At 37.7% G+C, this 17,022-nt stretch overlaps 1 protein-coding gene across 1 annotated transcript in view; it reads right to left on the bottom strand.

Moving 5' to 3' along the window:
* The window catches only part of LOC103467510 (poly(rC)-binding protein 4-like), a 42,331-nt gene that overhangs the window by 10,827 nt on the left and 14,482 nt on the right, over nucleotides 1-17,022 (bottom strand). Inside the window, exons 2-8 of the mRNA XM_008413951.3 lie at nucleotides 14,171-14,360; nucleotides 13,996-14,019; nucleotides 11,666-11,698; nucleotides 10,115-10,231; nucleotides 5,828-5,959; nucleotides 4,578-4,706; nucleotides 3,160-3,234 (exon numbers count right to left, since the gene is read on the bottom strand). Of these exons, the coding sequence (XP_008412173.1) occupies nucleotides 3,160-3,234; nucleotides 4,578-4,706; nucleotides 5,828-5,959; nucleotides 10,115-10,231; nucleotides 11,666-11,698; nucleotides 13,996-14,019; nucleotides 14,171-14,278 (618 nt within the window). The 5' untranslated portion in view covers nucleotides 14,279-14,360. The remainder of the gene's footprint in view (nucleotides 1-3,159; nucleotides 3,235-4,577; nucleotides 4,707-5,827; nucleotides 5,960-10,114; nucleotides 10,232-11,665; nucleotides 11,699-13,995; nucleotides 14,020-14,170; nucleotides 14,361-17,022) is intronic.

Raw genomic sequence — 17,022 nt, 5'->3', positions numbered from 1 at the left:
CTCTTCCATTAAGGCCAGAATAGTTGAGTGCATGGCTGATGGTTGTTCTGTCAGTTTTCTTCCACCCGAGCTGTGGATTTCTGCAGCTCCTCTTCAGTTAACATGGTTGTTTTGGCTGCTTCTCTGGGTTAATGTCCTCATTTTGTTTAGGTGGAAGACAGTTTGCCCTGTTAAGTTTGCAGTTGTGTCGTACGTTTAATATTTTCAGATGATGGATTAAATAGTTGTTCAGTGAAGAATGTAAAGCTCGTAATGTTGTTCAAGAAACTGACCCAGTTTTAATCTGCTCCAAAGATTTCCCCTGATCTGCCTGCTGAGTTTCTTGGTCTTCATTAAGTTGTTTGTCCTCTAATATTATCTAAAGCAGCTGTAATTCACTGAGATTTAATTTTGGACTCTGTTTACCAATCAGGTGACCGCTGTAGGCCTTTAATCCTATTGGGGCATCAGGGTGAAAGGGACTAAAAACACAAACTCTCTGCACATTTATTTTTGAAAACCATATACATTTTGTCTTCTGCTTCACAGTCGTGTGCTACTTTGTTTTGGTCTGTCACATTAAATCCCATTATAGCACATAAAGCTTTCTGGATCTAACTTCACAAAAAGCGAAGATGTTCAGGGGAATAAATACTTTTTCACTCCAATGTATAGGTTACCACATTGTCATGCCTGCAAAGCTCTGCAAATATTTTAGCTTGGAGTGCAAGTGGGTGGAAGTAAATCTGTGCATACTAGCCACAAGTTTGAGAACTACATATGATGTGAGAATAATAAATAGAAGCTTAAAATGTTTAGTTTATTTTTAGCTGTTGCCACAGATCAAATTTGGTCCGCGATAGCCTCTCAAGCCTGCATTTCTGACACTTTTACACACGTAATAGGCTTATGGGCTATGACTCATTCCATAGACCCTTTCCCACCCTATTTCATTTCCCTCACAGATTTATGCATCCTTATCACGGCACAGCTTTCATTAAAGCCTCCTCTCAGTGACCGGCGCCATGCCCCGGGTTTAATTTTATTGCCTATTATGAGGAATATCAAAAACACAGAGCCATTCTGTAAATTGACTCGAGTCTGAAGCAGCACAAACAGTGTCAGAACTGCTGACAGCTATGCAGAATATCTGGCTGCTGCTACAGCCAGAGGAGACGGCAGGCCTCCAGCCTCACTTGCTAATCTTGTGATTCGCTCCACGGGGAGGGGACGGTGGGGGAAGGTGGTCTGAGGGTATCTGCCCCTTCTCAAACAACAGCATCCAGTCATTTTACACACGTAAAATCCACTCAGGCTCCCACCAGTGACCTTCAATAGAATTCTTGTCTTTACAGCAGGGGTAATAACAAAATAAAAAAAACAGAGGAAAAAGAAAAAAAAATGGACCATGCAAGTGTCACCTCCAAGGAACTTTAGGAAGAACTCAGTCTGGTCATTGCCTTCCTACACAATTCCACTCGATTCTTATCTCCCTTCAGTGCAACATCTGGGATTTCGCCCATTGAATTCAATTTCTTTGCTTGAATTTCAATTGGGCAAATCCCCAACCAGAAGGAGGAGTCTGGACACACAACTGTTTAGTTAATTGGTATCCAAGTAGTGAGCAGGGTCCGGATCAGAAAGCAGGTTCTGTACCGGAACTCAGGGAAGAGAGTTTCTCTGTCCCATCACAATGATGAACTGGGTCCAGTTCCATCGCAGGATGGATGGTGGATTCATAAGAGAAACTACCCATCCTGCTCCCTTATTAGCATTTTTCCATAAATATTCCGTCCTTCCTCCACGGCTCTTACGTTAGTTTTACTCCCCCCCTCCTCTGACAGTAGTCAAGTCAAGTTTATTTATATAGCATTCTAAAAACAGGTGTGAAAAACTGCACCAAAGTGGTTTACAAGAACAACAAAAACATAAAATGATAAATAAATAAAAAACAGGGTATCAAGCACTACTTCAATTAAATGGCAATGAATAAAAATGAGTGTTTAAAAGCGATTTAAAATGATCCAAACTGTCGGCAGATCTAATGTGGAAAGGTAAATTGTTCCATAGAATAGGGGCAATTACAGAAAAAGCCCGATCTCTTTCTTCTTAAGTCATTTAGCATTGGAGCGTTGTTTAAAAACGTAAAAATAAAAAAAAAACGACTCAAAAGGACTTGAAATTCCAAGCTGACGACTTGGGGCTTGACTTGAATTTTGCCTGACTTGACTTGAGACTTGACTCGGACTTGAGGACAAAGACTTGAGACTTGCAACACAGTGACTTGTGCTATCTATCCAAAAACAATATAAAATTACTATTCTGCTTCATTAATATCATTGGTCCTCTTCTAACCATTTGTCATTCTGCTCTGTTTTACTGCTACAATAATCACATCACAACATCCACCATGAGACTTATTGCATTTATATATTTTTTCTGATATAATTAAATAAGAAAAATGTTGAAATGCAGTTTTTTATTTCCAAGTAGTTGTCCTGGATTTCCACAGTAATAAGCAGATAATTTGCTAAACAATAAACAAATCCAAAGAAATACAAAACGATGCAATAAGTTTTTAAAGTATAAAATATAAAAATAACAGGGATAAGTTGTTCAGCTTTCTTTTGTCTTTCCTTTGTTTGTTTCTCTCTTTCTTTCTTTTTTTTTCTTAAAAGCATAGTGTACATAATTGCAAATGGAACTTAAAATAGAAAAAACTTATGCCTCATAGATGAAAACACTTAAACTGATTTATGGTGGCAGTTATTTTAGTTCCCTGTCCTCCGTAGTTTTTTTGTTGGAGACATTTGTTGGTGTGTTGGTGGACAACTTGAAAAGTCAACTAATAACTTCCTGGTAATCTTGTAGTTTCCTCTGTCATGATGAGGACATTTTTTTATTTTGGTGAAATAAGTCCACATATTTTAATTAGATTTAAATATGTTAATTTAATTAACCTTATAAGAAGAAACAAGTCTCCTTATAATTTATTTTAGCTATGACTCGCAACCTCTTAAAATAAAACCCAACAGAAGTAATCATGTCATTTATATTACTGATTTATTTCTTTCTGCATTATTTCCTCTATTTGGGAATTTTTCGGCTCACAACTTTTTTTTTTGTAAAACTACAGTCTGGAGCCATCCTAAAATCATTTTTAATATTTCAATTTCTTACCTGGTTCCCTGCAATAAGGAGAGCAGCTGGTGAAGGACTCGGTCGGTAGGGGATGGTGGCACCTTTAGGTGGAGACTGAGGAGAAAAAACAAATAATCAGAGGCTGAAACCTTTAACAAAGGGAACATAAAGTTATACTCTAAACATGAATCTCATTAAATCAGTGAGTGATAAAATTATTATTTTAAAATTAAAACAATAATTCTAAAAGAATAAAATAAAGACGATACTTAAAATATTAGCAATGTTTTCAGCATCTGTCTTTGTCGTATTTGTTTTTATTTTTATTTTTTTCTGTTTTACATTGACTATGTACAAATACATCTCAAATTATATAATTTAGATAAATGTATTTCTTTCATTAACTAGATTCAGAAAGTTCATGATTATGGCTTACAGCAATTGAGGCCTCAAAATGGAAGTAGTTTTTGAGCTCCTCTTGCTTCCATCTTGATTTCATTTTCTAACAGAACTTGCCAACTTGAATCTTTGTCTGAGTTTCAGTTTTTGAATTAAATCAGCAAAAAATAAATTTGCCATAAACTACAACAATAAATGTTACATGTTGATAATAGTTGTGTTTTATTATGTGACACACACCGAGGTTGTGGACGGGCTTGGATTAAGCCTCCACTGATAGAGTTATTTCAAGATAAAATTATTCAAACGCTGATAAGAGAAGGAGATTACAAAGCGTACACGATAGTCTACGCCTTTGAGTTGAAAATGTAGAACAGTCATAAAATCTTTGTATAACTTTGCATAATTTAAATCTTGGGAGCCAAAAGCAAGATGCCGCTGGAACAGAATCCTAATGAAAGTTGCAAGCCTTTGAAGAAAACTGGTTCAAACTAGCAATTAGTCAGCCAGGTCCAGCTGCAGCGCTAAAACAAAAAGCCGCTTGTGCACTTCCATTAACACACATTGAGAAAACCGGGCTCGGGGTTTTTTTTTTTTCTCTCTCTTTCTGCCCTGTCAGTTTCCTCAAGAGAGATGTTGCCTATAAGGTGTACAGAATGTGCTGCTGGCCACTTTATTTTCTGTGAGCAAACTTCTGTCTTTTAGGAGATAGAGCTTTAACCTCAGAGCCAGACCTCCCCACTTCATGTAATGTCCTGTTTTCAGTACAGCAAGTCCTAACATTAAAGAAGCTTGCTCTTTTGTAACTGCGTGACCCCCCTCTACACAATGACTCTCAGTGTGGCTGCGCCAGCTTCAATGCAACACACTCATAGGAATATTGCATAACAAAGAGGTCATGCAACCAACGAGAAATATGTGAACTACTGCAGCAGTGGAGCCAGGAGCTGTGGGGTGAAACTCTAACCTGCACGTCAACAGCAGTCGTTACCTTCCCGCTGCTGCAGCAGGAAGGCTTTCACAAATGTCAGCAAAGAGAGGAACCGTGTGCCTCCTACCTCCAGGATTACTGTGCAGATGAGCTTGACACACTGGATTACCGAGTCCTGATTCCCAGATATCGTAACCCCTCGCTCAGTAGAGTTGGGCAGCAAATCCCCTGCCACCTGTATCTGAGCTCCTGTGCTCTGTAAATGTTACAGGATACAAAGATCAATTTGATTGAGGAGATAAGGCCATTCATGATCACACTGCCGTGACGCTTCACTTTGCTTCGACTGGATTCGATAACAATACGTTTCTTAACCTACGTGGAAGGAGACCAACCGCACAGGTCGTTAATAAACATTAGTTTGTTTTTTATTTGGCATTTACTGAATGGTCTTTCTACTTTCCAAGAATTCTTCATTTACACAAAAAAAATTAAAAGCAACATTTAAAAGTTAAACACTTTGCTAAAAAATACAAACCCATTTGCAGTAATACAAAACTTATTCACAAAAAAACCCATGTATGTTTTAAAAGAAAAATACAAATGCAGACACATTAATAGTGCAACCTCATTATCTTTTATGTGTTTTTCTGACAGGTTTCTGTTTTATAAAATGCTGTGTTTTTATTTTATTCTATTTGTAAATACAACTCAGGCATAAATATTTTATGTTATGTGCATTGTCTAAAAATGCAAATGCAATCAGAGCTAAAAATGGGTCCAATGACATATACAACACTAATTAATTAATCAATAAAGCAATAATATATGCATGTGTGAATATCTTTAAATGTAGATGATTTTAGAGTTGATTCCACTAGTAAGTGGCAGAATACTTGGATGCTTTTAGCCTTTGACACAATGACTCAAAGTTGTTGTACTTGCAGTATTTAAGTTTGCAAATACAAAGAGATAAAACCAAATTTAGCTTTATAAATGAGGACAGGATGTTGATTTAAAGACTATACAACTTAATCAGGGGTTTGAAGTTGGGGAAGAACCTCAGTGGTCTAGGGTAGATAACTCTCACACAGCAAGGCAAAAACTGCCATAATACAGCCCTGTAACCGCATTCATTCATTCATTCGTTTGCTTTTTATTATTTTTTATGGCAACCTGGGTAAAAGCTGGACTTCTTTTTAATAGCTTACTTCTTCATTTGCATGGGACTCTTATGCTCGAAGGACTTTAGCCAGGAAACTACGAAATGAAAAGGAAGGTCGCTCACCTCCAGCTACACCCTTCATCTCTCATTTCCAGAAGCAGATTTGCTCTTTTTATATTTCATATATTCTCTGACATGGATTCATTTCTCACCTCTCTGATCTCCTTTATCTTTGCGCCTCCCTTCCCAATGAGTGAGCCACACTGGCTGGCAGGGATGACCAACCGAAGAGTGACTGGTGGCTTGGAGCTTATGGTGCCATTGGCCACCAGTGCATTCAGGTCCTACGGTGGGGTGGAGGGGGAGGAAACACAATAGGGCGAAATAATTATTGGAATGCAGAAAACAAGAAGTGAGAGGAATATATTTCCTGCAGCAACCCTCAAACTATAGCTAAAGTCTGTTGTATCCATGCTGGTTGAAGAATCATAAATTGTCAGGTACAGGCGAAATTCCCAGGAGGCTGGGAAGGAATCTCTTCTTCACTCCTGTCTGTTGTCTTTAATGACATTTCAAACGTTTAATAAAACCACAGGAATCTATACAACAGAGAAAGCAGTAACCACATGGAAGATTGTGGGGAAAATGTGCTGCTCGCTTCCAGGAGGATCAGTTTGAAAGAGCTGAATTAAAAATATATATATATGTAAACACTGTCTTATATGTTTCCAGAGTATTTTATGGTATGTTTAAAATCATGTAATGTGTACATACTGCTACTTCGATTTTCTTAGTTCTGAGGCTTAGTTAAAAATCTAATTGAAACAAAGGGTTCGAAATCATTTGTTGTTTCCATTATTATTCACCTGTTTATCGTGCTGAGACAGACTGACAGCTAATAGCTTATTTTAAAGGCTGAAAAAGCAGACTGCGAACTACCGACCGGCAACTCTAAATCCTATTGATCAATAGGCTCAATTGGTGAGCTGACAGCAATTCTTTAGAACCAGCAGTTATCCTCCTGCTTTCAGTCATCTGGACCAACTGCTAGAGGCCCTGAATGCTGCAATTACATGCAACTCACAGTAAAAATGTAACAAATCTCTTTATCAAAAATTTATAATTTTCATTGCTTGATTAAAAAAAAAAGTATCTGGGCCAAATACCTTGTTAAGATTTGGAGTAAAAATAGAGAAGATACACCTGTCGGCCATCTATTATTAAATGACAAACAGGATATAAAACTCTAAAGTCTGGGAGTTTTTGATCTGTAGCTTTCAGCTAGTTGATGTCAATATTGTATTCGTAAAAAAACCCTCTCAAAATTCCTTACTGTTTAATTCAGGTAGACAGAAATTAGTCTCTTATCAAGCACAGATTTATTTTTTACCTCTTATTTTCCAGCAGTATTGATTTGCTGGAAGGCGGTGCTTTTATTTGTGTTGTTCCTTCATGCTAGAAACATAACCTGTGCAAGTTGCCATGGTGATGCAGCATGGCAAAAGATAGAGGACTCTAAAAATCCAGAGTTGAGCCAAAGGTTATCTCAGTGAGCAACAAATTCTGCATTATTTCATGTTTTCATACAGCAAATGAAAACATTAATATTTGCAGTGTCTTGCAAATGCACTCATGGGTCTTGGTAGAGTTGAGAGTGATACTGAATATCCTCACTTTACCTTAAAATAACGGTCTTTATCATTTTTGTACCAAAGTTAAAAATGCAGCCTGAAACTGAATTTTTAGATATTTAGGTATCGAACCAGTACAAAGTACATGCAGGGCCAGTATAACAGTTAATAACATCTTTAGTTTTCATTATTTAAGTTTGATATATTATTAACTTCTGACATTTAGGTGTTTTTATGTTGAGAAAGAGACTTTCTATCAACACTGGCTTTTTTTCTTCTCACTTTTCTATAAAGACTAGATTACATGTCTGCCTGACTGAGCTGGGAATTTCTGCAGCTTCTTCAGAGTAATCATGGTCCTCTTGGCTTGTTTTGGTCTGGGTCTTGGTAGCTGAGGTACCTTTCTTGCTTTCTTGCCTTTCTTTCTATTTTCAGATAACAGTTTTCTGTAAGATGTTTCAACATGGGGAGATTGTTTTATCACCCAAATCTGTTTTAAGCGTTACCCATGTCTAACCTTGGTCTTCATGATGCTGTTTTTTTGTTGTTTTTTTTCCCAATAACAAACCTCTTATGTACTGACAAAATGACTTCATTTAGTTTTCTGGGGGAATCATTGTAAAGGGAACTGGATCCAAATGCACTATGACTTTTATTTCTCCCATTTCACAATTAATTGTTACTTTGCTTTGCTCTATTCTAACATATTAAAGGGAGTGGTTGTAACACATTGTAAACATTGCTTTATATTTTTCTTCATGAAACAAATAGAAGCATATTTATTATCTTGATTTATATTTTAAAATGCATTGTTGTGGTAAAAAAGCAATGTTATATATTTGCAGCTGCACAGTGTGAACAGTTCAACTACTGTAGCCTACATCTATAACCTGGCTCTCGACACAAAATACAAAACCTTTTTTTTTTTTTGCTGACAGGAAGCTGTTAACATGTTAAAGGTTATCTGATGAAATAGCCATCTAAAGTTAATATTTAAACGTACAGAATTGGAAGAATGTTAATGTATATATGTTTTTGTTGCATTTGTAATTGAAAACTCATTAGTTATGCTGTGTGCTATTTGAGTTAAATATTTCATTTAATGAAGAATTTTCCCCCTTTCAACATTTGACATGTAAATGTACCACCTCACCTTCAAAAATCCCAGCAAACATGGATTTCTTCTCATCAGTGGTTGGTATTGGTGCCACTTTTGCTGCTAAAACGAGTTTAACTCATGAGGAGAACATGAGCTATGGATGTGCAGCCGTGGGGAATTTTACTCATGAAATAAATCACACAATAATTCAAATAACTGTGAACTTTAAGTTTAAAGGGATATTTTGATGAGCCTCTTGTGTTTCCGTGCTTCATGGCTATATTTAGTGAGGCGGATCGGGCTCTCTTGACGTCTCGTCTCATTAGAAGAGGAACACGCAGACTCTGGGCATCCTTTTCTTGATTTGATCTAAATATAATCACCACATCTAAATGGTCTCGAACATTCCTATACTTTCTCAATGTGATGGAACAAGGCTCTTAAAGCAAAGAGAGCAGTTCTCACAGGCACTTTTAATGTAAAGCTGGTCTCCTCACATGCATTCCTTTAAAGTGGAATTAACAAATCAACTTTTTTCTTTTTGCTAATAAACTGTCTAAAGAGACTAATTAGGGTTCTCTCATTTTGTGCAAATTTTGACATTTTTGTGTACATTTGTTTAGTTCTGCAGTATTTATCTTTTGGAGCAAAGTTACACTAAAGAGTGTTGCATTCCTGACCTGGGACATGTTGATTCTGGTCATTGAGTGTTTGCATTTGCAAAAATATGACTGAAACATTGTTAATCAACAGCAAACAAAGAAGTAAATTAACTTGCACTGTTGTGATAGAGACAGAAAAAGGAGTCTAATAATCAGTTCAAAAACAATCTGATTATTCCCTTTGTTTTTAATTAAAGGTGTAAGACATTCAATAACCCGACTATACGGTGGAAGCTGCACACAGTGGGTAGGCCAGCGCATTGCCATGGAAACTCAGGAGTTTCAGGGATGAAACGAGGTGAATGTGAAAGATCTTTAATGAAAACTGCACTGTGCTCCTGCAGTGTGTATTTTTACTGGGGGGTGTTGGCCTGAGCATCTGTTTTCTTGTCAGACTTTGCTGTGAGGCCTAAGCTGAGAGGAAATTCCACTAAATTAATTAACGTTGTGCTAGACAGTCACCAGGGGACGTTACGGATTGAAAGCCTAGATCAGGCATGTACAATCATCTCGCATCAGCAGGTATACATTAGTTGCAGTAACAATTTTTTTAGGCTGAACCCAACATGTTTCACCTTAATGTGTTTGGTCGTCAAAAGTTATCTGTCAGCCATACATAAAATTTGCAACATTTTTCTACATTTTGTCATACGATGATCACAAACTTAAATGTATTTTTATAGATTTTATGCTACAAAGTAGCATCTACACACTTTACAAAACAATCTCATCTGCAGGCACCTTAAATGCTTAGAAATACTGAAATAGTAATTTTTGTCTTTTAATGTTTTACATTGGACTGTGGTCATTAGCTTTAAGAACACATTAAGGGAAGAACGTGAGGTGAAGCTTATGAGCTTCACCTCATCTTGTTATCATCTGGTGAAATGTGTTTTTGGACTTTATCCAGACTTCAAGTGCAAGCTTTATTTATGACTCCAATATGACTATGGCAACATCCTAATATCTCACTACAAGTGTTTTCTGCTCTTATCTCAATTTGTTTCATCAAACCCTCTCAGAAGGTTGAAATTATGATTGATCTGCTGTTTTCATCTCTCTCAAATTAGCAGTAAGCTGTGGAGATGTTGAGTGTGTCACACCGACCTCCTCCAGTTTGTACGTGATCATGGTGAAAGCTCTGAAAACGCTCTCCGTGGAGCCGGTGATGGTGATGATCCTCTCTGGACAGGAACCCTCTGAGATGTTGACGCGCGCGCAGCTCTGTGGAGCAGTCAGCAGACAGCATTTCAACATTTCAAACATTATCTGTAAAACAACTGAGAAAGAAAGAAAGAAAACAAAGTTAAAAGAGAGGTTAAATAATACGCTGCAGCCAGAAGATGGATTTGATCTTCGTCTTGCGTCTCAGAATTTGATGCAATGGCGTTGTAATAATATTTCGGATAATAATTCAGATTTTCATAGAGTAAGCTTCTGTACAGTTCTGTGAAATTAGAGCGAGTAAGGCAACGTTTAGTTTGTATTCTTGTCATACATAATAATCCAGTTCACCTCTTTCTGGTTTAGTTTTTTTTTAAAATAAGTATTATTATTTTAATGAAAAAAAAAAGGTTTTCTGAGCTTGTTTGATGTTTCTATATTAGGTACAGATACACAAGCTTCATCCCACAGTCCATGTTAGGTAAATTGATCTCTCTAAATTCCCCTCAGAAGTGAGTTTTATGTGCCTGTCTGCTTGTCCTGTGTGCCTCTGCGTTGCCTTGTGATAGACTGCCAGCCGGTCCAGATTGTACTCCAATGGCTACTTAAGATTGGCAACAGCTTATTAACCCTAATTTAGACTTTAAAGATTTTTTTCATCCATCATGAAAATTCAGGAAAAGCTGAATTAAGCTGTTCTTTCTTTGTGGTAGAGTTCAGGCTTGAATAGCTTTTCAAACGTAGATAAAGGATGAAAGTGGATAAGATATTTTACTAAGTGCAACTCTGATCTCCATTAATTATGACTCCTGGGACATTTTTATCTGGGTTTTCGAAAGTTTTCTTTAAATTTATTTTATTTTGTCTTTAAGGTCATTCAAAGTTTCAAGACAGGGTTTAGAGGAAGACGTTCTCAGAGAAACTGAAGCAACAAAGGTCAACACTGCCTGAGTGGACGGCTGGAAGGCTACCATGGCTGACTGCTTTATCCTGCAGCTCTGCACAGCTGCATTGTCCAGTGGCCTCACTGTTCCTCTGTTTATCCTTCTGCCTCATAAAGCACAGCATTAAACCTTTTCAGTAGTGAAGGAATCAAATATGCCGCCACGAGTGTCAGTCTAATTACTTTTTAATACTGAGACCTAACCAAGCGGCATTAGTTTGGCTGCACTCTTGAGATTCATAAAGAGGGAAATCGGGGGACAAGTGGAGAGAAAACGGGAGGCTGCTTTAATTGGGGAAGGGAAAGACGAAAGGGATTTGTTGAGCTTTGCTTTGGGAGAGCGGAGAGAAAAGGTTTAGATTGAAAACGTGTTTTCATTACCCCAAAGGAATTTCAAGCAATGTATTTGTTAGGAACGCTTTTCAGCTCGCTAAGTGTCACAGAAAGTATGAAAATGTGACTAAAAGCGAAAGAGAAAACGTGTCTTCATTGGTCAGAGCACGAATGATAAAAACAAATGCCACTTAGGTCTAAAGTCATGAATAGTTTACCTCTTCTCGTATTCGCTTCACGGTCTCTCCTTTCTGAAAAAGACAAGGGCAGCTTTAAACAAAGATGAACACGATTCAGTGTCAACATAGCAGCATATTCAACCCCTTAGTAAAGCTCAAGCTCTAAACCTTCACATTCAGAAGAAAGAAAAAGTCATTCTGCAGCGCATCCTGGTGATGCCCTCTGCATAAAAACATGATCAGAAATACACTGCTTTGTTAAAGTAACTCGATTCTCTGGAACTTTTTCACATTTAGTTTTAACCACAAACTTGAATGTGGGATTTTATGTGATAGATATTTAGGGTATACCTAACTCCATTCCATTACAGGTACATATTTTGCTAAGTGTATCTATTTATTTTTTGTCTTAAGTTGTAAAATGACATGAACAGAGGTTCCTCGATTACAAGAGATTAAGTTATGTAAAAGTTTGCCAAAAGACTTAATTAGCGTGAAATGAGATGTGAAAATTAAGATTTGTTCAGGATGATATACTATTTGACATGAAAGGGAAAATGTTACATTTTGATCTGATATGACCAGAGCATCTCTTTCCAAATTTGGCCATAAAATTGAACTTCTGTAAAATGCAGAATACGACAACAAATCAGCCTTTTTCTTGCCAGTATTCCATAAATGTCCTATTAATGAAATGCATCACCAGTGTTCATCAGGTTAACAGACTCAGCTGTGAATCTCAAAGTTAACCTCTTGGCTGCTAGTCTGAGTAATGCTTTCCTTCCACAACTTTTCTGTTTCATGTCTTGGTAGATTAACAGTTGTGCAACACTCTTTTCTGTTTTCCGTCAGACACGTACTTATATAAACTTTAATCCACATCTGGCTTAAAAAGCCAGATGTGGCTTTTTAAGCCACATCTGGCTTAAAAAGCAATCTGCAGTTGCTCCCTTGTGAGCAACTGCAAGGGAAAACAGCATGTGACAGATTCGTGTCACGACCTCTGCAGGCTCTTTGAATGCTTCTTCTACTCCATCTCACTGTTTTGGGGGGGCTAATGTCCATCCAAACTATTCTCGCCCTTGTCTTCAATCTGATACCTTTCAAAAAGAAGATCAACAGAGGCATCAACTCACAGCTCAACAAACCTGTCACTTTTTGTGTTCCTGGAAAACAAAATCTAACATTTACAGTGTATTTGTTGGTAGCCTATAAGATGGGGAAGAGACGTGATGTTCGCCCCAGAGATGGGAAGGGCGGAGACGTACTCTATCAGTTCAGCTGCTCCACATCAAGTGCTTCTCTCTGACAAGCTGCACTTTACAGACCAGACTCATCTCCATCTTTCTTCATATCTCCTCCTCTCTGTTGTTTCATCCTTTGTTTTCCCCCCGACTTATTGTTTCCTGCCATGCACTTCGCATCCATTGTGACATCTTTCTTTCCAATCAACTGCACTCACTTATTTTTTTTTCTTCTTCTTCCTCCCACTGATGTCTTTTAAGGTTCAAACTCAGGGGGGAGCAGATGAAGCAACCCACCACCGACACACCTTTCATGGCAGACGCTAAAAGTGCTCACATGGGGCCAACGCTAATATGCCTTTGGAGCTCGATTTCAACAAGAGGCTTGCGGTCAATGGACTAATGGTTTTGTTTGATGGATTACTGTGATGCTTTATGGGAGGAAGGGGCTGGTGAGGAGGTCTAGAGAGAGGCTTGGATGGAGGCAATTATATTTTGGATGGGGATATTTAGAGCAAGAGCTGTTCGTTAGACGGCATTGGTATACTTTTGAAAATAAAAACAGAATCTGGATGCAGTGAAATGTTACACAGACTCTTCAATTGACATACAGAGTTCCTATTTAGGCTGGAAACGTATGCAATTTGATTTCACTATTTTTCATATGTGGAAAAAAATGATAGAACAAGCAAATAAATGTATTGCTATAAATACATTTTAACTTAGTTTTATAGTTGTTTTTAAAGTCTTTGTGTCATCCCTCCCATGTGTCGATTTTTTTCTTTTTCTTCCTTGGCTATTTCTTTTTTTTTCTATCTTACCTTCTTTTCTTTCTTGTGCTCTACTTCTGTCCCTCCCTTGTTTTCAATCCATCTCTTTTCTTGCTCCCTTTTGTTTTCCATCTCTTCCCTCATTGTTTCCTACCTCCCTTCTTTCCTTATATCCCTCCTTTTCTCCACAAGGTCCTCCTTTCTTGCATTCTTGTTTTCTACCTTCTTTTTTTACAACCTCTCTTGTACATGAGATTACACATCAGGAAAAAAACACTTTAAAAACAGTATTAACCCTGCCATAGTGATTATAGCTCTGATCATGTTCAAATAGAAGTAATTGAAAAATCCTCACCTTTCCTATGATGCTGCCTACTTCCTGTAAACAGAGAAGGGAAAAATAGTTAAATAAAGCCTTAAAAGAAGCAAAAACAGAACCCAACATTGGGAGACAAATTTATTATTTATGAAGCTGTCGCAAATCTTGTGTTTGCAAAGCGGCCTTCGGCATACATTTATTCATGACCAACCTTTCCGTGCATGAGCAGTCGTAGTGTGAGGGTCACTCCCAAGCCCCCGTCTCCGAAGTCCTGCTCACAGTTCATGACGATGTGGGAGTGGCACGCAGGGAGACGCATGAACAAGGCTCATTCGCTGGTCACGTGGGCGAGCGAAGGCCACGACTCGTTCTCTGGCTCGCCGATGTCTTTCAGTTCTGATCTAAGAGAGAAAATGAAAGTTGTAATGATGACGTTCCCAGCTTTCATCTATGCGCACGGGAGCTTTTCATTGCAGTTGTTGCTTTTCAAGGACTCAGAAACATTCAACAGCCTCCTCACTTATTGGCATCCAAGATAAGGACGTGCATCTATCTATCTATTAAAAATAACCCCACCTTTCATTCAAGTGTATTTATTCAGTTGGGGGGGGGGGGGCATGGCTCTTTTCAAAGGCACACTTGGAAATAAAGAGGGAAGGTGCTCTTACTTGCAAGTAGTCAAGTTTATTTTCTTATTTGAAATGTTTTTAAAGTCACAATGACAATTCTAATGCTAGTCTAGCATATTTGAATATGCTATGCTTGTTATAACTGGCAACTAACAAATAAGAACAAAAATACAATACGTAACAATATATTTAATGCAAAGATGTATTAAAATGTGGAGGGTTTCTGTCTAGATTCAATATTGTTCATATTCATCATTTATTGAACATTATATGACCTCATTAACTCTACTGGCTGCATTGTTGTTTTTGGAAAAATCATGCTTGTGCCGCTCCTCCCTGCATCAAATCGAAGATAAATTCTAGTACATTTATAGAATCAAAAGGCTCTGATGCTGCATGATGCAGTTTCATGTGCAGAACTTCTTCATTAGCTGCAGTTGATTTAATATTAATGGAGATATTCATAGCAAAGTCATAATGAACAGTACTCTGTGTGCTATTGACCAGAGGCACCCGCAGAGTCAGCAGTGTTCCTGTTTGGGGATCCAAACTGTCAGAGTATAACCGGGAACACCAGAGTTATCCGTATCTCTGCAACATGTTTCTCCCACAGTGAACATTGCTATTTTTTTTGTCAACAGAGTAGCAACATATTATTTTCTTCTTCACATGCGTGGATTAGATTCCTGCAAAGCTAATCTAACTGATTTTGAATTGTGACGAAAGTGATAAACGTGAACGTGTTTAGAGCTCCAGTCAAAAGTCGGGTTTTATCTGCCCCAACTGAGCGGCCTAGATCAAAACGAAACAAAGATACAGAAATTATAATCGGGCGGTAAACGAGAAGCATCTGCACTGATTCCAGCGGCAGGAGCTCTGTGCGTGTCAGCCATGTGCCACTCGGTGTGGAGATTAATGTGGGAGTCACCTGGCTGCTCATACTTTCAGCGTGATGTGTATAATTAGTTCGTGTTCTCACTGATTTATGTATGCCAGTGGGAACATGGAAAGAGAACAGTAAGCAGAACCTGCATTTAGCTATATTCTCAGACTTATTGTTGACTTTATGTAACCAATGTCTATCTCAAAATGCAGTTTGAGTTTTAAGTAACCGCTCTGTTGAACCCAGATGAGACTTTATTGGGCCCCAATAGCTTCGTGGAAACCCATAGCCCAAAATGAACGAGAACAACAGCAGGTTGCTATTGAAAAACAAACAAACAAACAAACAAACAAACAAACAAACAAACAAACAAACAAACAAAAAAAGTGTTTAAATCTGTCAGTTTATTAGTTTAAAACCACTGCTGCGGTCTTCACTGTTGACTCAAATATATTGCAGGATATGAAACAAACAAAACTGTTTTAACTTATTAAGAAGTTTAACGCCTACTATCTTTCATCACCTTGACAGTATTCCTTACTTGCAAAAATGTTCACACAAATTCAGTTTCTATTGATTTTCTAGCAGATTTAAAACTATTCGAGTTGAATTAAAGTTATAAGCAAATAAAAAGAGTAAAACACAGCAAAACAGAACTACCTTTAATGCATACTCTCACATTACAACACAGTGACAATATACAGTGTTTTACTATATGTTCACTTGATTTCTAAAGGACACATCCGACTCAGCAACATTATAACAACAAAGCTGCACTCAAACCTTAGAATTAAACATATTTATTAAATAAATAGATTTATTGAGTATACAAGATCCTTGTTTGAGATTCATGAAGCCTGTATTTATGTCTGAAAACACAAGAATGTCTTTGCGACAAGATAACCTGGCACAGTATCTGTATTTGTGAAAACAACAAGTGTTTCAATCAGTTGGCTGTTTTTTATGAGCTGGATGCATCGTCACAACGCTTGTTTCAAGTTGGAGACTTGAAAACATTCCATGCGCCATTACAAAGCCCAGCGTCTGTTCAAAGCTACATCTCTGTCATAACGAAAACAATTTCTAGGTATTTGATTGACTAATTGAACAACAGACTAATACAAATCAGTTTCACATAATTAGATAAAATGAGTCCGCAGCCAACAGTGGAATCCTTCATTAACATGGATCATATGAACCACAAATAATTGTTTTCTCTCATAATCACTGAGTTGCTTGTTTGTCTGCCAAATGCATTCCAACCAGCCTACAGTTGAACTGTATTCCAGCCTACTGCTGCAGTCCTGCTGCCTGATGAATGTGAGCCTTTTTTTTTTCCTTTTTTATGAAGCTCCAAGCCATCTACTGAGCTATGTGAAAACATCACATTTAATAAATAGCTGTTATTTTAGATATGAGATTCAGTTCCCCCAGAGACCTGTGCGTGGGCAGGTTTATTGTTTTCACTTAGTGCAGCAAGGCCACCACTATGTAACTGATTTATTTAGTTTATGTGCAAGCCTCTTTCTTAAGTTGTCACCAAGTCTGACA

The sequence above is a fragment of the Poecilia reticulata genome, chromosome 7, assembly GCF_904066995.2.
Source record: "Poecilia reticulata chromosome 7, P_reticulata-male-v2, whole genome shotgun sequence".
NCBI classification, from domain to species: domain Eukaryota; kingdom Metazoa; phylum Chordata; class Actinopteri; order Cyprinodontiformes; family Poeciliidae; genus Poecilia; species Poecilia reticulata.
This window is presented reverse-complemented; position numbering and strand designations above follow the sequence as displayed.